At 54.0% G+C, this 26,311-nt stretch overlaps 1 protein-coding gene across 1 annotated transcript; it reads left to right on the top strand.

The window, feature by feature from the left end:
* Positions 1–185: 185 nt before the first annotated feature.
* Positions 186–26,311, top strand: PAX8 (paired box 8). Its single transcript, XM_065891644.1, has 11 exons — positions 186–219; positions 839–1,004; positions 3,435–3,632; positions 5,201–5,289; positions 5,571–5,696; positions 5,934–6,109; positions 10,346–10,466; positions 10,923–11,129; positions 17,942–18,043; positions 24,693–24,779; positions 26,235–26,311. Exons 1-11 carry the CDS (start codon positions 186–188, stop codon positions 26,309–26,311), a joined length of 1,383 nt encoding a protein of 460 aa, XP_065747716.1.

Here is a 26,311-nt window from a genome sequence, read left to right as displayed (position 1 = left end):
TGCAGGGCCTGGTGCAGCGTTTGGCATGTAGTACGCGCTCAATAAATATGTGTTGAATAGGTGGATGGGCTGAGAATGAAACACAGGCTGGGGCCAGAGGGTAGAGGCCGAGTCAGGAAGGCAGCTAACGAGAAAGGTGCACATCACAGCGTGTCCACGTTCTGCACCACTGCCCACAGCCCGACATGTCAGTCCTGGAAGCCCTGGAAGCCCTGGAACGTGGGCCAGTGAGGTCTCTGCCGTTGCCCTTTCAGTGCCCCTAGCAGAGCTCGGGCCATTCAGGCCGGGAACCCACGGACAGGGCCCGCTCTGTCCATGCTCAACCAGAGAAGCTCTCCTTTTATTTAAGTTTTGTGTCTGTGTTTCTCAACGAGAATGAGAAACTGAAATACCACTGATTTCATCCTACGCCCTCATTTTATAGATGAGGAACAGAGACACAGAGAGGACAGGGGGATTTTCCCCAAGGTCACACAGCTCAGTATCAGAGTAGGAAAAGCCTGAATCCTCAACTCTTTAGATACGTTCTAGAGGGAGGGAGGGAGGTGTTGGGGTTGTTATTTGGAGTGAGGTGCTGAGGGTCTGAGAGGAGACCCCCCAAAAGGTCCCCAAAGTGGGATGTCCCCCCCTCTGTGGCATCATACGTGCCCCTCACCCCGCCAACCTGACCTAGCCCTCCTCAGAGGTGGGAAGCAGGACGGGGTGCAGCGGGAACACCAGAGGGGGTGCCCAACGGTGGGAGTTCAAGTTCAGGGGCTCTCAACATCCAATGTCCACACGCAGGCCGATTCTCTGCCCGGTGGCCCTGACAACTGTCCCCCGGACTACTGTGTTTCAGGCCACGGAGGGCTGAACCAGCTGGGAGGGGCCTTTGTGAACGGCAGACCCCTGCCCGAAGTGGTACGCCAGCGCATCGTGGACCTGGCCCACCAGGGCGTGAGGCCCTGCGACATCTCCCGCCAGCTCCGAGTCAGCCATGGCTGTGTCAGCAAGATCCTCGGCAGGTAAGCACGAAATTCACCCCTCACCACCCTCCCTTTCAGGGACTCGTGGGGTGTCCTGCTTGGGCCCCTCAACAGGACCTGAACAGGATGTGATGGTGCTTCTGGGCTTCCCCCATCTGCTGCCTTCTGTGGTTTCCTGCCCTTCCTTCCTCATTTGTCCATTTCTCCTTCCTTTCATTTCTCCCTCCCCCGTGGTCTCCTTTGCCCCATGTCCCATTTTCTATAGACTTCTTTGTTCCTAAAGCAGAAGAATCTTCCCCAAAGGCCCTCCCCCTGCTGAGACCAAGGGAAGGGAGCCACTGGGGAGGGGGACACACGATCAGAGTTGACTCCCGAGGTCTAACCCCAGCTTGAGGGACGCCTGAGTTTGTGTGTTTCTCAAACCGTAACTCCCAGAGTACCTGCCACAGAAGCACCGGGGTTGCTTGAGGAAATGCAGATCCCTAAGCCCCAGGCCAGGCCTACAGCAGCCTCTCTGGGAGCCAGGCCCGGACGCTGTGATTTTTATGAGATGACCAGGTGACACGGACACTAACTCTAGAGCAGCAGTTCACAGCCCTGGCCGCACGGTAGAGTCACCTGGGGAATCTTAATCTGAAAAAGAAATTGATGTCTAAGCCCCAGCCCACCCCAGTTAAGGCAGAACTTTCGGGGAATGAGTCCAAGTTTCAGTATAGTGTTAAGCCCTCCTCGAGTGATTCTAATTTCCTGCAACCAGACTTAAGAACTGCTAACCCTGGGCTTCCCTGGTGGCTCAGTGGTTGAGAGTCCGCCTGCCGATGCAGGGGACACGGGTTCGTGCCCCGGTCCGGGAAGATCCTGCATGCCGCGGAGTGGCTGGGCCCGTGCGCCATGGCCGCTGAGCCTGCGCGTCCGGAGCCTGTGCTCCGCAACGGGAGAGGCCACAACAGTGAGAGGCCCGCGTACCGCAAAAAAAAAAAAAAAAAAGAACGGCTAATCCAAAGGTTCAGGAGGGACCGGAAGCAGCGAAGCTCTGGACTGACGCAGCCGCGTAGTCCAGTCTGGAGGGCCACTTCGGGTGGGAAGTGCCCACACGTGGGGGATTCGGAGCTTCATGTCAGCGCGGTGTACCCGTCTCCCTTACCCAACCTGTAAGTGGATTCAGGAGGAGTTCTGGTTCAAAAAGACCAAAGCCTGATCTGTAATTGAACGTGGAAAGCCCTGCTTTCCTGGCCGAAGTTGTCAGGGAAGAGCGTGGTCCCAGGCTGGGGTCAGGAGATGCGTTCCCAGGATGGGCTGCAGTATCCCTCGAAGGGGATGAGTGCAGGAGGGTGGTGACACATAAAGGGAGTTTTTTGTTTTGTTTTGTTTTTAAAGAAGATGTTGGGGGTAGGAGTTTATTAATTAATTTATTTTTGCTGTGTTGCGTCTTCGTTTCTGTGCGAGGGCTTTCTCTAGTGGGGGCGAGCGGGGGCCACTCTTCATCGCGGTGCGCGGGCCTCTCACTATCGCAGCCCCTCTTGTTGCGGAGCACAGGCTCCAGGCGCGCAGGCTCAGTAGTTGTGGCTCACGGGCCCATTTGCTCCGCGGCATGTGGGATCCTCCCAGACCAGGGCTCGAACACGTGTCCCCTGCAAAAGCAGGGAGATTCTCAACCACTGCACCCCCAGGGAAGCCCATAAAGGGAGTGTTAAAGAGACAGATTTTATTTCATGGCAGAAGAGACCAGAGTTTCCCCAAGGAGGGGAGGCAGGCTATCCTGCTGAGGGATGCGGGGAAGGGGAGTGGAGACCCTGGGAGAATAGGCTCAGCTTCAGGGAGCTGGACGTGGCCAGGGCTCCAGGCCAGACTGGGGTTCCAGAGTCCATGAGCAGCAGCTTCAACTTGAACTGTGTAACCTGGTGGGAAACCAGTGGCTGGGGGTATGGGGTGGGGTGGAGGGGTGGAGGGGTTTTATGGAGAACAAAGGTGAAACCAGCATGACAGGGCAGAGGGCCCAATGACCCCCGCTGGCTTCCTGGGGAGGGAGGGGTAAAACCAGGATGGCCAAGGAGAACAGTAAGTCCTGCTTCAGCCAAGAACAGCTGGACAGAGCAAACCGCCGCTGGGAACCTGTATGTACCCGCAGAGCACATTCGTCAAAGTGCCCTTTCTAAGAAGGGAGGTGTTCTGTGCCCCGTAAGGTGGCTCTCGCAGGTGCTCAGACGCAGGAGACTGGCCAGAGGGACGACGGGAAAGAGAGAAGCCAGGTATCCCTGGGCGAGGTCTATTGAAGAGAGTTCTGGTTTGGCAGCGGCAGAAACCTACCCATGCAAGGGAAACAGGCAGTGCCGGGAACATCTTGTCGGAGGCCGGCCCTGGGGGCACGATTCAACCCCCCGGCCCCTCCCCAGAAGCCTCTGGCTCAGTTCCTGCCCGAAGACCCCACCTGCTTACTGGGTACTTCTTTGGGGTTCTCTATTGGAGTAGGTACTACGAGACTGGCAGCATCCGGCCTGGAGTGATAGGGGGCTCGAAGCCCAAGGTGGCCACCCCCAAGGTGGTGGAGAAGATCGGGGACTACAAACGGCAGAACCCGACCATGTTTGCCTGGGAGATCCGAGACCGGCTCCTGGCCGAGGGCGTCTGTGACAACGACACTGTGCCCAGTGTCAGCTCCATCAACAGGTGAGAGGGACACTGCAGCCAGGGGCCGGGGAACCCGGGCTTTGGGGGAATCATGACGGAGACCTGGCTTGAGTGGAACGGAGCCTGGGAAGGGGCCGCATGCTGAAGAGTCAGGCCAGAAGTGCCCCGGGTCCAGGCCAGGCACCACCCCCTCCAGCTTCCTCACTGCCATGGGGCATCCCCACCCTCACCCCTCTCCTCACCGCACCGCCCTCTCACCCCGTCCCCAACCCAGACTGTACCCACTGCAGTCTCCTTCCCCACACACCACATGCGCTTTCATTCAATAAAAGAAACTTCCTCTTGCATTGATCCTTTCTTTGGCGAGGCACAGGACCCCCTAACTGGGCCCTCATCCAAACACACACTCATTAGTCATCAATCATTCACCGCCTCAATCAATCATTCATTCACACATAAGTCACTCACGTGTAGGCCCTGGGGACACACAATCCTTGCCCATGTGGTGCTTACAGTCCAGTGGGAAAACACACTAATCGAGTCCTAATCAAGTGCCCATGCAAACAGCTGTAAGAAAAGCAGCTCTAAGTTTGGCTAAGGAGAGAAATGTGAGGGTGTTGAGCTGGCAGAGGGTGACTTTGTTTAGGGAGGTTCTGAAAAGATGCCTGGAGTAAGAAATAACTAATAAGAGTTAACTAGGTGAAAGGCTGGGGGGGGGGATGGTGAAAGGAGCTCTGAGACAGCACGTGCAAAGGCCCTGTGGTGAATAGGATCTCATACAAGAAGCTGAAAGAAAGCCAGTAGGTGGAGGGAAGGGGAGCATGAAGTCGGCTGAGGTGGAGATGTGAAGAAAAGGCTGCAGGTCAGAGGCTGGTGACCGTGCTGCATATCCTTGCCTCTGACCCAGAAGCAATGGGAAGAACCTTGGCAGATGTTAAGCCCGAGGCTGACTTGCATTTCAGAAAGTCCACTCTGGCTGCAGTAGAAAGAAAAGATTAGAAAGGGTCAAGAGCAGAGAGGGGTGGGCCAGCGAGTGACCCTGGAGGGAGAGTTTGGTGCTGGCAGTGAGGGACGCAGAGAGGGATGGATGCTGGAGAGATTTACAAGGTCAAACCCACAGAACCTGATGACGGGCTCAATGGAGGAAGGAGGGAGGCAGATGCTGAGCCCCACGTGCATTTATGCCTTGAATGACCAGGGGGACTAATCGTGAAATGGGAACAGTGCGAAGGACCAGGCGTGAGGAGTAAGGTCTTGGGTTTGAGTGTGGACAGGCTGAGCTTGAGGTGCCTTTATTTTTTTTTTTTCTGTACGCGGGCCTCTCACTGTTGTGGCGTCTCCCGTTGCGGAGCACAGGCTCCGGATGCGCAGGCTCAGCGGCCATGGCCCACGGGCCCAGCCGCTCCGCGGCACGTGGGATCTCCCCGGACCGGGGCACAGACCCGCGTCCCCTGCATCGGCAGGCGGACTCTCAACCATTGTGCCACCAGGGAAGCCCTGAGGTGCCTTTAGATACCCAAGTGGGATCTCAAAAAGGCAACTGGATCTGGGGCATCCAGGAGCCCTGTTTCCTTCTCTGCTAAGGGCCTTTCTTGTCTTCCTTACAGAATCATCCGGACCAAAGTGCAGCAACCATTCAACCTTCCTATGGACGGCTGCGTGGCCACCAAGTCCCTGAGCCCAGGACACACGCTGAGTGAGTACCGAGGGTCCCACAGGCACACCCAGCCCCTTGCACACACACATCCATCTGTGTACACACCCAGAGTCACATACAAACACATCCACACAGACACACCAGGTGTGTAGACTGAGCCCTTCCGTCGGGACACAGTCTTGCTCTGAAATATTCAGGGGTGGAACCAACTCAGGCAAGAACCCTGGCACCAGCGGTGCCGCTGACCCCTCCACGGTGGCAGCAGGGGCTCTAAGGGGTGTCAGTTTCACGTCCTGACCCTCCGTCTCGCCCCACTGCAGTCCCCAGCTCAGCCGTGACGCCCCCAGAGTCTCCCCAGTCCGATTCTCTGGGTTCAACCTACTCCATCACCGGGCTCCTGGGGATCGCGCAGCCTGGCAGCGACAGCAAGAGGAAACTGGACGACAGTGAGTGTTGTGGGAACCAGAGGGCAGGCTGGGGGCGCAGGAGGGCAGTTTGCTGAGGCTTTGATGGGACACAAGCCCCCTGCGGCCCAGGGCTTTCGGGCCTGTCTCTAAGCCACCCTGAGGCCCGGGAGCCTGGTCCTTTCCCTCCCCTGAAGCAAGTCTGCTCCCCAGCTCGGGCCTGGGGGATGGGTGGACGGGCCCCTGAAAGCTTTCTCCCTGCCTGGGGACACCCGCCAGGTGACCAGGACAGCTGTCGGCTGAGCCTTGACTCCCAGAGCAGCGGCAGTGGGCCCCGCAAGCACCTTCGCACGGACGCCTTCAGCCAGCACCACCTTGAGCCGCTTGAGTGCCCTTTTGATCGGCAGCAGTACCCAGAGGCCTATGTCTCCCCCAGCCACACCAAAGGCGAGCAGGTGAGGGGCCAGCCGGGCGTGGGAGGTTAGCAGACAGCGGGGGAGTGGGTGGGGGGAGGGTGGAGGCACGGGCTCTGAAAGCTCCCTAATCAGCCTGCAGCCCTGGAAGCAGCTAGGAGTTGCTTGATGGGCTCAGGGGGTGTGCTTCCTGCAGCTCCAAGGCCGTCCCAGGCTTTGTTTCACCAGACGCTAGCTTCTTCCTCATCATCCTCCCGGCTCTGTTGCCTTCCCTCACCCACAGCCTCTGAGCTTAGGGCAATGCAGCCAGCCATGCCATGCCCCTGCCGCGGTGACTTCCCTAGACGGCGGGGTCAGGTCCCACGCAATAAAGCCGCAGCTCCGGCCTCTACAGCGTGACCTCTACCGGCAGCTGCAGCCCCGCCTCGGGCCACTCACGCCTGCCCACCCCGTGAGCCTTGTTCACACCCCTCTACCCCAGCACACGGTGTGCCCTCCTCGCAGAATGCCTTTCCTCCCACTTCTCTGCCTGGAAAAATACCACTCGGCCATTATGACTCAGCTCAAGCATCACCTGGTCCACGAATCCTTCCTCGCTCCTCAGACACGCTTCATCTCGCCCGCATCCCTGCTTCTGCACGTCCGGGTGGCTGCTCCCCAGGACTCACGGGGTAGTGTAACTGCCTAGCGGACAGAGATGTAAAGACACAGCAGATTTCTTAAGGACAGGGCAGCATCTCAAAACATCTTTTTTTGTCTCCAGCACCTAACATTGCGCCCCTCTTATAACAGATGCTCAATAAAGGCAGATTGAGTGAATGCCTTGAGAAATCCAGCGCAATAAACTACAAGCTACAAGGGAAGTTTTATTTCCGGTGCTCAGGGCAGGTGAAATGGCTTATCGTGGGTTGGCTTCTGCGAAAAGCTGGCAGAGATGTCCGAGGTCTCCCGCAGAGCCCGACAAAGACTCCACACCTCTGTGCGAACTTCCAGGCCCGCTGGCCTCTCGGTTTATGATCTTTTATCAACACTGCAGTTGCAGTGTCTCCCTACCTCACCCCACCTGGTCAACCGGCTGAGGATTCTCTGGGCCGGTGTCTGCTCACCCCTCTCCGCACACGCCGTCATCGGATCTAGGAGTGAGGCGTGCCCGTACATCTTTAAGATCTGAGTAGGCCAATGAATGGTGACAATACCAATAGTCAGCTGAGCCATTGCCAGTGACCGTCTGGGCTGCTGGGCCGATGCCAGCAACGCAGCTGGGCAGGCATTCTGCGTCAGCGATTTTATCAGCCCGGGAGGTAGCAACCAGGAGGGCTGCAGAGAAGGCTGGCCGTCAGCAGACCTGGGGAGAGGGCCCGGGCGCTCAGCCGCAAGGCAGCACCTGGCTCTCGGGGCAGGGCGGGGCGGGAGTGGGGGAGCCGAACGGGGCCGCAGCGGCGGGCCTGCGGGAACCCGCTGTGTGAGACGGAGCCTGCACAAACCCACGTCCTGGTAGAGAAACCCTGCTGCTGAGACCCGCTGGGCCGCAGAGCCATTTCCTGGCTCTGTTCCTGGGCCCCACAAGGGGCCCTGCTTGATTACAAGGAGCCCCGAGACCCAGCACCAAGCTGGCATACGTACATGGGGAGTCATGCGATGGAGAGTCTTGAGCCAGAGGGACCGCAGGGCCCACCCAGTCCAGTCTCTCCATTTGTGTGGAGATGACCCAGGGCCGGAGAAGGTAGAGAGGGCTTGGGGAAGCGAATGGTTGTGGAGCTCAGACCTGCCGGCCCTGGTTTCATTCAGATCCGTTCACTTCACCTGCTTTAAATACGACGGTCCTATGTGAGTTCTTATTTGAAGACTGGAAAAAGAGAGCCTGAAAACCGTGGAACTGCTCCAACCCCTCACCTTACAGATAAGGAGACAGAGGCTTAGCCGTGTCCATAATTGATTCATTCCCTCCCTCAGCCAGTCATCTACTCCCTCATTCATTCCCCTGCTCGGTGGTGAGCGGCAGGGAGAACCCAGCCTGTGCCGGGGGCTCCTTACCTTTCCCGCCCTTGGTGCCGTCAGCACTGCTGAAGGAAGACTCCGTGTATCCTCACTGGGCACAGGAAGGCCCTCCGGCCTAGGGAGCCAGGAGAGAAGCACAGGTCCTCACACCTGACCTCAGGATGGGGCGAAGACATGGCCATCTCTTCTGTAAAGTCAACAAGGGGCAAAGCATTCAACAGAAACGTCGTGTGGCCTCATTTCCGGTTGCTATCTACCACCCGGCGTAGTTAGGCGTCCGCACGGCCCTTGTTCCTCTATTTTACAAGTGCAAGAAGCAGATTTATCAACAGAATGTGAATATTACGAAGACAGAGACTCAAGAATTGGGGAGCTTCTGACTCTTCACGTAACTCTGAAATAGCTATTTATTGAGCATTTGTGTTACCAAGCATTCTGGGCTAAGCATTTAATGTAGGTATATAAAATCTCATCGAACCCTTACATCAGCCTTGTGAAGCAGATTCTATCATCCCTGTTATACAGGTGAGAAAGCCAAGCCTCTGAGAGGTCAAGGAGACTAAAGCGACTTGGCTGGTCCTTGCAGATCCAGGGCTCAGACTCGCCCAAGTCCTAAAGCACTGTGCCCTCTGCACCCCAGTTCAAGTTCAATCCCAGTAAGAAACCCAGTCATCCTGGGGATGTTTGAGCCATTCAGTGCAACGTCACCGAAATGTCTGACTATATAGGCTGGTTTGTCTTTCACTGACTTGCCTAAATTTTAGAAAGTTATAGGATTTTGAGAAAGCATTTGGTATCAAATCAACATATCCACAAAGCATTTTAAACTTTTCTTACACTCTCGAGAAATGAGGCATCTTGTTCAATTTCATTAAGCCGGGCTCTAAGCAACTCCATCCTGCCTAGAAAGCAGGAAGCCCCCTCGCAAGGCACGGAACCAGAGCGCCATTTAGTCAGTAATTGCTGCTACACGATGATGGTGCCCTTGCGGCCTCCAGAATTTACTGCAGCTTCCAGAAGTGCCTGGCACACAACCAGAAACCGCTACGGCTCCTCGGAGAGCCCAGCGCGATGGGAATCATTGAAAGCGATTGCCTTTAGAGGAGCCGTTATGTAACCACGGAGCAAGCCTTGATTTCAGTTCTGCACACTAGTTCACATACTGCATTTGTGACGTGCGTGATCCACGTACGGGGAGCAGGTGTGTGCTGTCTCGTGCCCTGGTGGGAGGGAGTCATGGTGAGGGGTGATGTACTCTTGCTTTTAATTGAACAAGTTCTTCTTGGAGGCCACCTTAGGAGATGGCCTGCTCGTGTTAGGGGAGGCCGAGTGAAATCTAAAATGAGGTCAGAACTAAGAAAATCCCCAGGTACCTGATAAAGAATTAAAAAAAAAAAATTAACCCCTATAATCTTCAAGCTGAATGTGAACATTTATATTTGCTTGGATATGGGGCGGGGGGACGGAAATCCACCTATTCTGCTGGGGTACCGGGTGTGTCATTTTATTGAAGGAGAAAATGCCTGGGTCAGGAACTGCTGTCCTCGATTTAGTCTCTGTCTCTTACGCACCCGGGACGTTGACCTCTCTGGGCTTCAGCCTCTCGGCATATAAAACAGACGGAATATTGCTCACCCATGTCACAGGGCTGCTGGGGGCAACGGATCAGGATAACACGGGCAAAATCTATTGTCCGCTCTTGGCAAGTGTAAGAAGTGGTCATGGTGTTATCCACTGCAGAGCAGTGGTTGAGAGCATGGGCCCTGGAGCCAGACCCCTGGGGTTTAAATCCTGGCTCTGCCCCCTATGACAGTGCGGTAAGTTTCTTGACCTCTCTGTGCCTGCATTTTTGGAGGATCTGGAGAATAACTTAATGAATGGAGCAAAGCAACCTGAACGGTCTCATGTGCCAACTGCCCCAGCCTTGCATCCTGTTCTCTGTGGGCCCAGACGGGGTGAGGAGACCAGGAAGGAGCCCAGCGTCCAGGCAGGGCGTGGTCCTTGGAAGGAGCTGCTCTGTTCTGTGCCTGGCCTGTGCACCACCAGCTGGCATTGAATTCCGGGGCTGCAGAAGGGAAGGTCCTGAGCCTGGGACTGGGAGAAAAACAGAAGGGCTGTGAGTCAGAGAATAAGGGCCAATTAGCCAGCTAGGTGGAGTCGAGATTGAGCGGGAAGAGGGGACAGAGGAAGGGAGTGTTTCCTGGGGAGACTGGGCTGCGGGGTTTCTAGGTGAGCCTGCGACCCACGGCCTCTGTGCACTGACTGCTTTTTGCTCACCAGGGCCTCTACCCGCTGCCGTTGCTCAACAGCGCCCTGGACGACGGGAAGGCCACCCTGACCCCTTCCAATACACCCTTGGGGCGCAACCTCTCGACTCATCAGACCTACCCCGTGGTGGCAGGTACGATGCCCGGAATCTCCTGGGCCATGTGGCCCCAGCTGCCAGGATGGGCTGGAGGGCAGAGCTGGTGGATGGAGAGAAGGAAGGTGTTACGGCCCCGGGCCTGGAGAGGAGAGGGGGGCTATGCTGGCTGGGCCTCCAGGTGGGTCCAGAGGGTCTCGCCTTCTATCCTCGGCCCGGGTCCTCCGCCTGCCCCCCAGCGCGGGGCACACGCAGCCGCGTCTACATTCACAGAGGCACAGCAGGGAGGTAGAGCTGCCCCTCCCCTCCTCCCGCGGCCTGAGGGGCACCGCGTAGCCCCGCCCACTTCCCCCCTCCACTCCCAGCCTCAGGGAGGAGCCCGCCCACCGGCCCCGCGCCGCCGCACCCATCCCGCACCTCATGGCTTGGTTTGTGCATGTTCCCACCCCATCATCTCACACCCCTCTCTCCTTGTTGTCTCCCTCCCTCCGGCAGATCCTCATTCACCCTTCGCCATAAAGCAGGAAACCCCCGAGGTGTCCAGTTCTAGCTCCACCCCTTCCTCTTTATCTAGCTCCGCCTTTTTGGATCTGCAGCAAGTCGGCTCCGGGGTCCCAGCAGGTGCCTCGGTCCCGCCCTTCAATGCCTTTCCCCATGCTGCCTCCGTGTACGGGCAGTTCACGGGCCAGGCCCTCCTCTCAGGTACGACAGGGAGGTCCCGGGCTGTGCAGCCATCGTGGGGGGAGGGAGGGGGGGTCCTCAGGGCCGGACGCCGGTCCCCTGCTGTGGGTCCAACCCCCTCTCTGGCCCCCAGTCCTCTCCACCATCACCCTACTTCCTGATTCCTCCAGCAACTTTTGGAGGTGCCAAGATGTGCCCCCTCCGAGCCTGCAGAGTCAGGCCGTCGGGGTGGCAGGCACTCTGGGGGTGCCCGGCAGATTTCCAGAACCTCCACCCATGGCCCCATGGAAGAGCAGGGACCCTAAGGCCAGGAGCCAGGCTCCGTAAAGCCCTGAACACTTGGTCTGGGTAAAAAGTACAAAAGAAGGAAAAATGAAAACTTTGGAGGGAGAAAGGCATTGGCTTTGGGAGCCAAATTCTGGATCAAATTTCTAAAGACAGAGGGTAAGCCCCAGTTGGGTCTCCATAGTGGAACTCTCCTTGTGCCCTGCTTAAGAGTGTCACCCTTGGAGGACACTCAAGCGGAGTGACTCACCAATCCAAGAGAGATGGGGAGCAGGGACCTCCCATCAGGAACCTCATCCAACTCAAAACATTTAAAGCTGGAAGCATCTTAGGGGCATTTAGAGCAAATCTCTCCTTACACTGATGGGCGACAGGCCCAGAGAGAAGGGCCTGGCCGAGGCCCCTGAATAGGACCATGGTGAGGGCTCCGCCTGCAGGCAGCATGTGGGTCAGACCCCAGCAGAGCTGGGTCTCCCTGGCAGAAGGACATCAGCCCGTCTAGCCAGGGTCTGAGCAGTGGCTGAAAAAGTCAGAGGTGTTTGGCTTGGGCAGGGAGAAGGCCTGAGGTGGAGTGAGGGGTAGGGATGGGGGGCAGAGACCCATAACAGTCTTCAGATATCTGAAGGGCTGCCACAGAGATGAGACAGTTTCAGATGTGGGTCCAAGGCATTGAACCAGGACCCATGGGGGAAGCCAGGAGTGGGCCAGCCCCTTTTGGGCCAGTGGTTTTCAAACTTGCTGGATCTCACAGCACTCTCTTGAAATGAAACCTTTGACAGAAACCAGGTATCCAAACCAGACAAACGAAGAGCTGCTCTGTCTGAAGTAGGGGCTCTGCCCGCGGAAAGCCCTTGGTCTTGAAAACCACTGCAGCAAAAGAACCAGACCTCTGCCCGCCCAGAGGGACCGCACGGTCCTCTTATTCAAGTTCACTGACCCTTTCTTGTAACTGTCTGTATGTTTTATGTCTGTCTGGCACCTAGGATTTTTTTTTTTCCTCTGTGCATCCCTGCGTCTAATGAGGGGGGTCCTCTTAGAAGAGGTGGGCACAGAGGCAAAGGATTCATAAAGGAAGCCCAGTGTGTGGGCAGAGAGGCAATGTTTAAGGGTCTGAAGCAAGGAGGAAAGTGTTGACTCAGTGCAGAATTTCAAAAGAGGGTGAAGTCAGCGGAGATGGGTCATTTGTTTTGACCAAAGTGATTAAAGAAGCAAACTGTGAGCTGAGTGAAGTGATGTCAGCCAGAGAAAATGGGATGGGGAGGGAGGGAGGGGGGAATAGAAGAGACTCACATCCACTGTGGGGTGGACCGGCCTAGTCACCGGGCAAGACTGCCTGCCTTGTGTGCATGGTACGCCGGGGCCAGGAGGGCTGGGATGAGGCAGGTAAGGGATGAGGGTGTGGGTGAAGCATCTTCACTTACTGTGGGAGCTGTGGAGAGGCTTGGCAGGACCAGCCAGAGAGGAGCGGGAAGGACAGAGGGCAGTGGGAAGCAGATATATCAGAGCACAGACCTGGGTGGCGGTGTGAAGTGTGGTTGCAGCAGCTCAGAGCAAAGTCCCTGCCCCAAAGCTCCCACGCTTTCTCCCCTCCCTGCCACCCTTTTAGGGCTTCAAGCATCCCCAGCCACCGTGCAATCACAGGCAGGGGCTCTGAGAAGGGCAAGCAGTGGCCAGGCTTGGAGGGGCTGGGTCCAGGAGGTTGCCGAGAGCAGGAGGCAAGTTAAGGCCGCAGCTCACAGAGCTAGGCCCGCCCTGTGGATCAGGCACAAGGCCTAGGATGGCAGTATCCACGCTGAGCCCACGTGTGGGCCTGGAGCTCCTGAAAAAGCGCTCCCCCCTGCCGCCTCTGGTCAAGATTGGACCTAAATACTTCCCACGTGGCTGAGCCATGGTGAATGGACTGGGGGGAGACGGCAGAGAGAAAGCAGCTTAGGAGGGGAATGATCTGGGAGTTCCCTGGAAGTCCAGTGGTTAGGACTTAGCTCTTTCACTGCTGTGGGCCCGGGTTCAATCCCTAGTTGGGGAACTAAGATCCCGCAAGCCATGAAGCGCAGTCAAAAAAAAAAAAGGAGGGGAATGATTTCAAGAGTCTGGGGGCTGGAAACCTATTCAAAGGAGGAAGAGATGAGCTTGAAAAACAGGGAAGGAAGTCAAGACCAAATTAATCCGAGGTAATGATGCTGCAGACAGAGGAGACGAAGGAGGACCAGGTACATTTTCATTCCATAATGAAATGTCACCTACATGAACCCTCCCAGCTCTCTCCTCTGAGTAGCTTCCTATGGGCCTTGCCTGCCACCTCCCGCCAAGTGTTTGCCTGCATCCCCGGGGTCAAGTCCCCTCCCGGCCCAGCGGCTCTGCTAGTGCGATGTCTGGGGTGGTATTTTCTGGGTCTCAACTTCTCCCTAATCAGCCAAGAAAGAAGAAACCTCAGGGTTTGGAGAACAGGAAGATTTCTCCTAACTCTACTCGCAGTTCCCGTCAGATGCCCCAGTATGGGGTCCCAGCACACTGGCCGAGAGCAGTATTGAGGCTGTCCTTGTCCTGGCTGTACCAGGGCTGAGTCCCGCTCAGCTGACGAGAAAGCCCTGACTTCGGTTTTATCATCAAAGAGCCCGTTACCCGCCTCCATCCTTTTGTGCAAAATTATATTTAATCCTGCCAAAGAGAGTTCTGGATTGCCATAAATTCTCCTTGCTATCGGGGCAAGATAAGGAGTTGAAAAGAGGTCACAGAGAGGGCAGACATCAAAGGGAGCGGATGAAATGGTCTGAAATCACCTCTACCCTCAGAATTCCTGCGAGTCCTGGCTCTGATCCTGGCCTCTACCGATATTTAGAACATTTACCAGTATTTCTGAGGTGCTAGCGTTCTCTTCTAAAACCCCATTTCCCAGCCAGTCAACGTCGACCTGTGTCTGTGTCAGCTTCTTAAACATAGGACTGTATTGGAAGTATATTTGAGTACAGAGGAGATGGAATTACAAACCAAACATAAACTTGTGGTGAAGAGCCTTAAAAATCAATTTAGTCCATAAAATAGGCCGTGAAAGGGTGCCTCCACCTTATGGCTTCTGCGGTTTCATTTCTAAGAAGGTCGCAAAGTTCTTGGCTTTGGGAGAAAACAACATATTTAAGGAATTGAAGCAGAGTCTTGCGAGACTGGTGGGAAAGTTGATGGTACGGAGTCCGGGTGAAGGCCGTCCTGAAGACTGTCTCAGCAGGCTTTTCAAGGGGGCCAAGCTTCGGGGGAGGAAGCCTTCAGGAGTTTGCTCCAACATCGCATTCAGAAACCTCCGTCCCACTGGGAGAAAGTTAGGTGGCTAAGGGGAGACGAAGATTAAAAATCTCAGAATACAGGGGAGTGAGGCTGGTGAATTCAGTTTCCCGAAGAGCAGTTTGGGAGCTAGTTCTCGTGGCACGGGACTCATGGGGGCAGCTGTGACTAAATTAAACTGTGGGTTAAGGGGAGCTTGCATCCTGGTGCTCTGCCCACTGAGCTGCAGAGCTCAAGAAGCAGCAGGACCAGGTGATGGAAAGGGACAGGGTAAGAGTAGAACGAAGGGGAATGTGGGACCACAGGGCTCCAGGGCCGGAAGGAGCTCTGTAGAGCACCTAGGCCAGCCCTAGCCAATAGGTGGCCTGAGAGCCAAGATATACCAACCCCAATCACGGCAGACACAGATGCAGCCTCAGAATCCTTCTCAACACAAGGCACCAGGAAGCCCCCTACCAATCAGTCAAATATTAATTAAGGTGAGCCCAGTTTATAATCTGTCATCTAGCCTAGCTCCTCATGAGACAGACGGGAAGATGCGGGTCAGGAAAATCAAGTACTTTGTTCCTCAGCCACAATCTGGACCTAGATGTCTGTCTGTCTGTCTCTCTCTCTCTCGGAAGGAGGGAGGGAAGAGGAAAGGGAAAAGGTATCAGGCCCGAATTAGCCACCACCCTATTCCATCACTCTCCTACTCATGTCACTTACACCATGTGTCCTCATCCTGCCCACACAGGCTTCATGTCACTCCTTGCCTCTCATGGGCTCCGGTACCTGACCAGGGGCTTCATCCAAGGGTCCAAGGGGCTGAGTCTGAGAGCCGATCGTATTGCAGTCTATTTCGAAGAAGGATCAGATTTTCCCTTAGCATATCTTCTGCCTACTTCTCCCTCTCCTAAATATACTGACATTTCCCTTTCCTCACCTGTTTGGCCAAGCCCTCCTTTGTTCAGGCCTGTGTCAAGTGAACTGAACCCATCTGTCGAATTCCAGTGGGTTCCTTTCTGTTTGGTCCAGCACCGACCACTGCTGGACATTATACTCAAACAAATTAGGAAATTAGGGGGTGTTGTTCATTTTTACCAAAACATTCACACAGTTTTAAATGATGAACCGATGGCTCCTTTCCAATAGGATTTATTCTATAAGGTTTCCCTTGACATGTAACCATTTATAGAATGTGTCCATTGCACGAATCAGTGTTCACCTGTGGCATGACACCTTAGCTCTGAGTTATGCTGGTAACATTCTGGTAATAGTAATAAGGTGTGCAAGGCTACTCTTATTTTTTATCCCATTTTGCATGTGAAGAAACTGAGGCTTGGGGTACGTAGGTGGCTGGTCTAGGGCACTTGGAAAATTAGTTGTAGAAGCAGAATGGGGACCAAAGTCCTCTGGTTCCTAGACCCTTCCCTTCAGAGGAAGGGCAGAAGTCCAGTAGGCCTGGTCTTGTTTGTTGACCCCCCCAGACTTGGGCTTGGCTCCAATGCCCATCCCAGTCTATCCCCACCATGACTTAGCGCCTAGCCTTGCTAATCTAGCATTCTTGCTTCCTGCTGTATCCCCAAGTGCTGTGAAAAGTGCCTAGGGTATCAGAGTTACTCAATCAGTATTTGTCAAATGAATGAACTGTCTTCAGGGAACCTCTAGAAATAGAGGTAAGGAGGGAGTTACTGCTGTATTGACAACTTACAGGGTTCCATGCGAGGTACCTTCCCTCCCATTGTTACTAGGCCCCCCCTGAAGGTCCCGACATATGGAGGACCTCTGGGGGATGGATGGGAGGAAAGTTGGACAAACAGTGCCATGGAGGGGGTGGACTTGGTAAGCTTGTTGACAGAGGCTCACAGCGAGCCTATGTAAGTCCTAGGAGAGAAGGTAGCCCCCAGTGTGGAAAAGGTAAAAGCATTCTGGTAATGGTGATCATCTAACACACAGGTTCTCATTCAGAGGTGATTTTGCCCCCCGGGGGCATATGACAACATCTGGAGACATTTTGGGTTGTCACACTGAGTGGGAACTGCTCCTGGCGTCTAGTGGGTAGACCCAACATCCTACAATGTGCAAGACAGTCCCTCACAGAGAATTATCTCTTCCCAAGTGTCGATAGGTCTGAGGTTCAGAAACCTTGTAAACGTCACCAAGAGCTAGGACGACCCAATAATTTCATCATTCAAACTGGGGCATTTTGAGAGTGGGATGGACTTATTCCTAAATATGTTGGGACGGTGTTCATGACCTGGGCAGGACAGGATGACTTGTCACCTGGCCAAGAGTCCTTGGACGAGGCGGAATCTCATGGGCCTGCAGGACATGGGGCAACGGAAGAAGGGACACGGGTGAAGCATTGTGGTTGTTGGCACATGGTGCAGATGGAGAGAAACTCAGCAGGCCAGGTGGGGTCTCCAGAATGGGGAGGTTTGACTACCTGATGTCGAGGAGAGGCAAAGCCAGGGAAATCAGGGCTTCGCAGAGCAGCCCCTGTGTCACCAAGGCCAGAGTATTACCCACAAATTACAGATAAACAGAGAGATGGTTATTTTCAGGAATGGCATGGACAGATGTCAGTGGTTCATGGGCATGTGTAAACGCTGTCTGTCAGCCCACATCTCCTTTCCAGGTCAGGAAAAGGCAACATGTTTCACGTCTCTTACAGCTCTGATAGGTTGTGTCCACCCGAAAGGCCAGGTCCAGTGGCAGGAACCTCCCTCTGGCTCAGAAAAGCGTGCAGTGATTGATGAGCCATATCTGCCACAGGTTTGAAAGAGGAGAGAGATGGGCCCGCAGGCCACACCTTTGCCGTCCCTTCATAGGGCCTTGTTCCCGGCTCTCCTTGGAGCTGGAGATGTGAGCTTTGAGTCCAGTGGCCTCTAACGTATTTATTTAGGTCAAGCTGTGTTGGCTGCTATGCGGATGCCATGGGGGACCACAAAGACCCAGAAGACATAGCCCTCAGCCTCCCTCCAATACCACGACATCTTTATGGATGAATAAGATTTGTGTCAATAAAATCATGGGAGAACAGGGAACAATAGAGGACTGCAGTAACCAGGACACCCTGCATGGTGGAGCCTGTGGCCTGGTCAAGGCCAGCCAAGGAGAGAGGAGCCTGGGCTCAGAGGAGGAGGGCGGGGGAGGAAGTGGGTCTGGAGAAGGACTCGGGAGAGAGCGGGAATGGCAGAGGGAAGGCTTGCTGAGCCCCAGGGGAGCAAGACAGTAAGTACAGGAGCCCACAGTGGCCCACCTGATGACACTTTGCTGTATTTTTGCAGGGCGAGAGATGGTGGGCCCCACGCTGCCTGGATACCCACCCCACATCCCGACCAGTGGACAGGGCAGCTATGCCTCTTCTGCCATCGCAGGCATGGTGGCAGGTAAGGGGAGGGGCTGGGCAGGAGGGGAAGCATTGCAAAGAGGAAGTGGTGGCCCCAGGCCGAGCAAGAGAGGACGAGAGGTGAGCTGTGCCCCTCGCATAGGCTTCCCGAAGGGCAAGGAAGCGTGGACCGAGAGGTGTATCTTCTTATAAATGCCTGGAGAAGAGACTTCAGTGCAGTCCTGGCTCCATAACTCTCTCCAGCTCAGCCCCCTTCTTCCCAGATGCTCCTGTATTACCCACCATGATGAAAAGGGAGGGGCTGAGACAGCCTGGTGTTCCAATCGGAGCTCTGCCCTTTCTTCCAGTGATTCAGTGAGCCTTGATAGAGAGGCCGCTGGGGGCCATCGGAACACTGTGTGCTAAACCTAAGCCTAGCCTACAAGCAACCCGTGGTCTCCCAGTTATTTCACTCTGGTGAATCCCATTTACCCTTCCTGTAAAATCTGAGTTTGCGTGGTGTTGGTGATGATGGCGATGAAGATGGTTGAAACACAACCTTCTTCACACCTCGCACTCACTCAACCCTGCACGGGCAGGACCCGTGGTCGGAGAGCTCCAAAGGTACTATAAAGTGTGAGACGAGCTGGGAGTACTTCTCCATCATCACTTGGACTGTCCTGGAATCCTCCCTGCCAGTCATTGTGGTCTCTTTATCCACCAGTGTGGTCATCACCCAGCAGTGACCCGGGGTATCGAGGTTTGGGCAAGTAAAGACAATGAGAGTTTCTCTGGGCGAGTCTCACTCTTTTAGGAAACATACAGGAAGGACCCCAGGATGGATAGGGTGGAAGAGAGCCATGCGCACCGCCCAGAGAGGCCTGAGGACCTGGAGCTTCTGGAAGGGGCTCTGAATCAATCAGGGCATCTGTGACCTTCCTGCCAGCCCTGGACCAGCCTCTCTGGCTTTGACTCCAGAGACTCAAGGCATTCACCCAGGCCTGTTTCCCTCCCCCACTGGCAGGGGTTATTCTTTACCAGCCACCCACTCGGGTGCCCTGTGCGAGGCAGGTGGCCTGGGCTCTCCCGGGCAGAGGGAGGGGAGGAGGAGGGCGGGAGGGAAGGAGGCTCTGCGCTCCCTGGGAACCCGCTGAGCGGGCCTTGTCGCTGCCTGGTTACCGTGGCGATGTGCTTAATGCAGCGTTGAAAATACAGAATACTGACTCCTCTCTCCCTCCTGGCCCCAGACTCCCTCCCTCCCTCCCTTCCTCTTCTGGAGCGTGAAATGAGATTGGTCCAGATAAAAAAGGAAAAGATTTGGTTATTTTTTTAAGAGTGTGGATAATGGGGCCTCTCAATCAAAATCCCAGGCTCCAGTCGGCTCCCCCCATTCCCCTTCCAACCTCTCCACCTTTCCCTGCCGCCTGCTTAGAAGGGGAGGAGGAGATGTAAAGCACAGGGCTTTTCTCTTAATTATGGATCATTCCCGGGGGCAGGCCCAGGGCAAGGGGTGGTTCCTGGGGCCCAGAGTCTGACCTGTGAGGTAGCTGGAAGGCTTGGGCCTCTCATCAAAGGCCCCCAGGTTGTTTCCATAAAGACCTCACCCTGAGTGGGTGTTGTGGAAAAAAAATAAATAACACAAGTACAGCCTGGACTGCAAAGTGAATTCCAAGAGGGGGCTTGCTTGGCAAGGTGGATGGGCTCCCAGTAAGTTACATGCAAATCAGTTTTCAGAAAGTACAATGTTATTTAGATGCATCCCTGGTTCCCAGTAACTCCATGGTGCAAATGAATTCTTAAGGAATTGTTTTATAGAAAAAGTATTCGTGTCCATCTCTTACCAGTGGTTACAATCTCCAAGTTGACTGAAGCGAGATTCCTTCCATTAAAATCAAACCTTCATTGAGCACCTACTGTGTGCTAGGTACAGACAAAGTGCTCAAAGCAAGGCATACCAATGACATTCTTCAATCAATTGTGGAAGGAAGGAAGAGATCATTTGTCAGGCACTTTCTGTGTGCCTGGCCATTCATAGGTATACATTTATTTCTCATTTAATCCTCACCGTAAGACTGGGAAGCTGGTATGATCTTAGTTTTATGTAGATAAGGAAACAAGCGTAGAAAAGCGAACTAGTGCACTCGGGTTCATAACCATACTAAGTGGCTGGGTCGTTTTTGATTTCAAATCTAGCATTCTTTCAAACCTAGCGTACTACACCACGCTGCTTCCCACCACACCGGAAATAATGACATGCGTTATAGGAGAGCGACGTAGGAACCAGACCAGGGCACAGATTTCTCTTATCCACTCATCTTCTCTTGTGCCTTCTAATCGTTGTTGCCGTTGTTCCTGTCTCATCGATACAGTTAATGACCCTCTAACCAGTTCTGGAGCTGTACCGAGAGCTCCGATAGATGGATCCATCCGTCCATCTCTCCATCTTTCCATCCATTCATCTTTACACACAGTTTTACATACATCCGTGTATCTTGTCATCTATTCTTCCATCCTCCTATCATTCATCCTTCTATTCGTCCTTCCTTCCACCCATCCATCTACCCATCCTTCTATCCATCAATCCCTTCTTCTATCCTTCCATCATCCATCCATCTATCCGTCCACCTTTCCATTCATCCATCCGTCCTTCTACCCATCCTTCCATACATCTTTTCACGTATCCATTCTTTCATCTATCCATTATCCACCCTCTCAACCATCCTTGCCTCCTACCATCCATTCGCCACTTTTCACTTAACAAATAGTGGTTGAGGATCTATGGTATGGGATGCTGGGGATATAGCAGTGAACAAGACAGGTCCCTCTATTTATGGAGCTTACAGCCTAACAGTGGAGGAAAAAAGTGTAGTAAAAAAGTCAGTGACTGAATAAACAAGATAATTTCAGATAGTGATAAACCCTTGAAGACAATAAAATGGGATGATGTAATACAGAGCCACAGGGAGAGAAGGTTACTTTAGATCGGGTGATCCAGAGAGGCCTCTCTGAGAAGGCGTTCAAAGTGGTCAACCAAGTGATAAACTGGGGCAGACCGACCCCAGCCCAAAAGAACAGCAAGTGCAAAGGCCCCAAGGCAGGAACTAGTTTAGCATGATCACACAAAGAAAGAGGGTGAAATATCCGAGAACAGTGAGTGAGTGGCAAAAGCACTGCAGAATGAGGAGATGTTGTTTGTGGATGGGTCGAATTTGTAAACTACTCAGGCCACTGGGAAAACAAATTGCAGACCGTCAAAAGAGGAAGCACAGAGACCAACTGACCAATTGGAGGACAATTGCAGTAGTTCATACAGGACATAACAGTGGTTTGGGCCATGGAGGTAGCAGGGAAAGAGGAGAACAGAGACACTGAGGATGGATTTTGGTGGTAGAGCCAACAGCACTTACTAGTGAACTGGCTGTAGGGGTTCAATGACAGGGGAAACGAGGATGGGTCCCTGGTTTGGGGCTTGGGAAACAGCATGGATGGTGGTGACAAGTATATATGTGGGAAGTTAGAAGAGGAAGAGGTAGGGTATTTGGCATGTGGAAGTCAAGCGTTCTATTGGACCATATTAGGATTGAGACACCACCTAGATCACCGGTTTAATACATCAGCAGGCACGTGGTGTGTGTCTGAAGTCAGGAAAGGATCCTGACTAGGGCATAAATTTCAGCCATTGTACAAAGCTGTTATTTAATGCCAAGGGATTACACAAGATCACTAGAAAGGGAATGTGAATGGAAAATCACAGGAGGCTCACAAACCCAGCCCTGGGATTCTTCAGCATTCAGAAACATAGCAGAGAAGGAACGAGCAGGGCCAGTGAGTCAGAAAGGCCCTCGGGTTAGGAGGCCAACCAGGAGAACTGGCCTCGTGAAACCCAAAGGCATGGAGGGAGTGATGAACTGAATCAAAGTCGGCTAAGAGGTTGAGGGGGGTGACGGACACGGAAGTGACCGCTGGAGTGATCGGGGTAGAGGTTGCGGAGATCTGAAGAGATCGTCGTTGGCCTGATTGGAGGGGAATGAGGAGGTGAGGGCAGAGACCGTGGAGCAGAGAAGGGCTGGTAGCTGGAGAGGAATGTGGGGTAAGAAGAGGATTGTTAAAAGAGAAGATGGCAGAGCATGTATGCTGGCTAAGGCAGTGATGAATTGGAAAGGGAGACGTTGATGAAGAGTAAAGAGAAGGGATAAACTGTAGGGACCAAATCCTCAGAAAGGGGAGTAAGGCAGGATGCAGAGCAAAGAGGATGGGTTGACCTTTCATGGGTGCAGGGACATTTCATCTGCTTTGGCTGCAGGGGGCTTGACAGATCTGATGGTGGGAGGATGCTGCACCCAGGGCGTGTACCACCTCCTGAGTCTCGTACCCTACTCCAACTTCTAAGTGACCGAAGCAGATAGGTACTCTGTAAGTGTGTGTCGGATGAGTGAATAAGTGAGCAAGCGAGTGAGTGAACGCACGAAGAAGTAACACAGGGGGAGGGCAAACACATTGGACTTTCCACCTCTCTTCCTGTCCTTTGGAGCCGCTGAGGTTGGCTTTGGGTGAGGTGGGGTCAAAGCCCGAGGGCGTTGCTGGGCAACCAATGTAGAACCGGCTTCTTCCAGGGTGCGCTGAACCCGGCAGTAAGCGGGACAGGCTGCGTGGTGAATGCAAGAGAAAGCACTGGGGGCTATAGGGTCCTAGCAGGCCCTAAGGGATCGTGTGGCCTTGGGCAAACGTCCCTCCCTGGGGAGCAGTTTCTTCATTTGTGAAATGAATGGTTGGATGACATCATTTCTTTTCCTTTTTACTATATTTAATTTAAAAAAATTCTCTTCGATGTGGACCGTTTTTAAAGTCTTTATTGAATTTGTTACAATATTGCTTCTGTTTTATGTTTTGGGTTTTCTGCCACGGGGCACGTGGGATGCTAGCTCCCCGACCAGGGATCGAACCCATCACTCCCTGCATTGGGAGGCGAAGACTTAACCACTGGACCACCAGGGAAATCCCTGGATGAGATCATTTCTTAGTTCCTGTCTTTCTATATTCATCCCTTTGCTTTTCTTCTCCCTCCCTTCTTATACATGTATTTCTTGGGCTCCTGACCTGTGTTAGACTTAGGCCCCGCCCCTAAGGAACTTCCTGTTACTACTGCCTATGCTGACTCCCCGGACGAGGACCCAGTAACCTTCCTCTGCTTCCGGCTCTTCCTCCTTGCTTCCATTCCTGGTGTGCAATTGCCTTCTTCTCTGGCAGGGAAGAAGCCCCTACTGACCCCAGCTCAGGCTTTAACACTGGTTGGATGACTGGTGTGAAGCTCTATTTCAGCGCCTACCTAATGGGAAAATCATAAAAGCTAGCGTTTCTTGACTGCTTCTTATATTCCAAGCATGGCACTCATAAGCATTTGACGTGTGTTATCAGATTGAATCCTCAGCAAAACCCCACGAGATAGGGACAATACTCTGCCCCATTTTACAGATGAGGAAACCAAGGCTCAGAGGGGTTCAGTGACTTGTCCAAGGTTGCACAGCTAGGAAGTGGAGCATGGAGATTTGGCTCCAGACAGGCCAGCTCCAGAGCCAGGCAGCTTCGAGCCTCTCTTCTAGACTCTGGGAAGGAGATCAGGAAGGAACCACAGAAAGCACGAGGCTCACAACAGCAGATCAGATTCTGGAAGGCGGTGTGGATTCACCGGAGCTCAGGGTTGGCGGGAACCTAGCTTTGTGGATGAAATTGTCTCCTAAGTACATAAATGGATGATCTGGAATTTCAAGTTAAGAACCCTCAGGTCAACTTCTGCTCTGCCATTTCCTAACTGTGTGATTTGAGGCCCCCTGCTCACTCGTGTTATACTCCGATTGCCTCTTCTATAAATTGGCGCTACTGATGAGCACTTTGTCGGAAGGTTATGAGAATGAAGGGGCTTACTGTGTGGGAGAGTGTTTTGCCAACTTTACGCCCCGTCCCAAGCCCCAGCAGTAATTGCGGTGGTCTGCTTTGTTATTTAAAGGAATTCTTAAGTAATTTTTTTGGTAAGTAATTCCTTTGGTGAAGCCAAGAATCCACTCACAGAAAGAGGTGATATGATTTGCTTTGTGTAAATCGTGCACTGAATTTGCTTGCAGTGGCAGATTTGAAATGAGACAAACATCTCTATGGAGCCAGTCCCAGGACACAGATGCCCTCCCCTCTCCTTCCCTTCACCCTCAGCAACCCCACCACCACCAAACACACGCCCCTCCCTAACAAACCATATTTAGGGAGGCTACAAAGCTTATCCTTACTGAGTCCTTCCATGACCCCTAACCCCTCTCACTCCCATTGGCCCTTCCTGGAAAGACCTTTTTACAGAAGGTCCAGGCAGCCGCAGAAGTGGTTAGAACCTGGGCCCTGGTCACAGCACAGCTTCCAAATTCCACCAAACCCTCCATGTGTGTGAGCTTCTGCAGATCCCCAAGCCTCTGTTTCCTCATCTGGAAAATGGGCACAATACTAACATCTGCGTCCTGGGGTTCCTGTGAGGGCTGATCTTGATGGGGCAGTACCTCCAGTCCCTGATGGAAAAGGCACTGCCCCACACGATGCAGACTGAGGGGCCCCCGAAGGACTGATGGAGGAGGACTTGCTTGATGCCTGCCCTGCAGACCCTGGTCCCCCATCCCCAGCCTTCCATTGGTGCCTCCACCTCATGGGTCTCTCACATCCTCTTCCCACAGGAAGCGAATACTCTGGCAACGCCTATGGCCACACCCCCTACTCCTCCTACAGCGAGGCCTGGCGCTTCCCCAACTCCAGCTTGCTGAGTAAGTTGCCTCTGGGGCCTCCCAGGCCCTCTGCTCTGCGGGGAGGGGTGTGCAAGGCTGAGCCAAAAGTTGCCTGAGACCTGGGAGGCCCCAGTTAGATGGAGGGCCCGGGAAGACAGGTGTTTTCCGTAATCCGAGCAGATAGAGGGAAGGCAGGGTACCGGGTTGCCTGGGAGAAGAGGCAGAAGGAAGAGAGACTTGCGTGCATCACTGTCTCTCTTCTCCATCCTGAGGCCACGTCTATTAAATCTTTTGTTTTGTGTAAGATTCAGGGCTCAGGCTTTGGGAGGGCAGTGGTGGGTGGACTCCAGAAAAGTCTTGGAGGGGGACTGCCTGCCTTCAGGGACTTGGAGTCCCACAGCTGCAGACGCTGTCACAGGGGCGCCCTGCAGGAGTGCCAGCTGCCCCTCTGCTGGGGAGCACCCTGATTGCAAACAGTGCCATCCTGTTGCCCGCATTAACCATCTAAGCGACTCAAAAATACTCACGATTCAGCAGCAGAGCCCTTACACAGAAATCCTCTGTTCCGCCACATTCCTGTTGTTTGGCTTGAGATATGGACAGCCTTCAGGAGGAACAGAGAGTGAGCTGTAGAGCTGCTCCTCAGCCCCTGTCTCCCCCTGGGCCTGGGCTGGGTAGAAAAGCTTTTCAGGAAACCAGGCCCCTTAATGGGGAACGTGAGGGATCCCACTGGAGTCTCCGTGAAGGATGGCCTTAAGGGTCTCGGAGCAAACCTGAACCGGACAGAAGCCGCAGTGCAGTACGGCCAACCGCAAGGGCGCCGTCGCAGGCCTGGCAGGACCGTCCATTCCCAAGACGCCTCCTCTCCTCCTGTTACCTCCTGATGTTCCAGAAATGACTAGGAGGCTGGCTGAGCTGGGTTCTGTTTGCCAGATAAGTTCAAGCCACCCTTCTGTTCAATGTAGCCGGAAAGGCTGACGGCATTGAGACATGCCCTACCCGTGGAACTTTCCTGGGCTGCCCATCCTGCAGGTGTGCAGAGCTGCCTGGTGCAGGCCCTCAAATGTGCATCCCCCTCGACCAGTCAGGATCCAATCCCCCTACTTCCCAAGAAGAAGATCCTCTGACCTCGCACCTTTTGGGCAAGGCTGGGGAAAGCCCCAGTGATCTCCCCGCGTGAACTTGGTTCTTCAGGGTTCCAAATGTAACTGCTCTCTCTTGCCCTCCCCCTGATGCAAGGGCGTTGAAGGTCAAAGGAGTCATGGCGGGAGGGGCAAGAAGCCACTGTTCTCCTTCTGGCCAGAAACTCAGAGGTGAGGCCAGAGAAGGAGGAAATAGGGCCAGAGAGGAGTTAATCTTTGATGATCAGATAGGCCTGGGGGATCAATGATTAACTTGTGCTGTCTTAAAGGTCGGCAGAGGCAGGGAGACGCTGCGGTGCAGTTTCCCCTTCTGACCAGCAGGTGGTGTTGTTCTTTTTTCGAACGTGTCCAGGTTCCCCGTATTATTACAGTTCCGCAACAAGGCCAAGCGCGCCACCTACCACTGCCGCGGCCTTTGACCATCTGTAG

The sequence above is a fragment of the Phocoena phocoena genome, chromosome 14 (assembly GCF_963924675.1).
Source record: "Phocoena phocoena chromosome 14, mPhoPho1.1, whole genome shotgun sequence".
Taxonomy (NCBI): Eukaryota; Metazoa; Chordata; class Mammalia; order Artiodactyla; family Phocoenidae; genus Phocoena; species Phocoena phocoena.
This window is presented reverse-complemented; position numbering and strand designations above follow the sequence as displayed.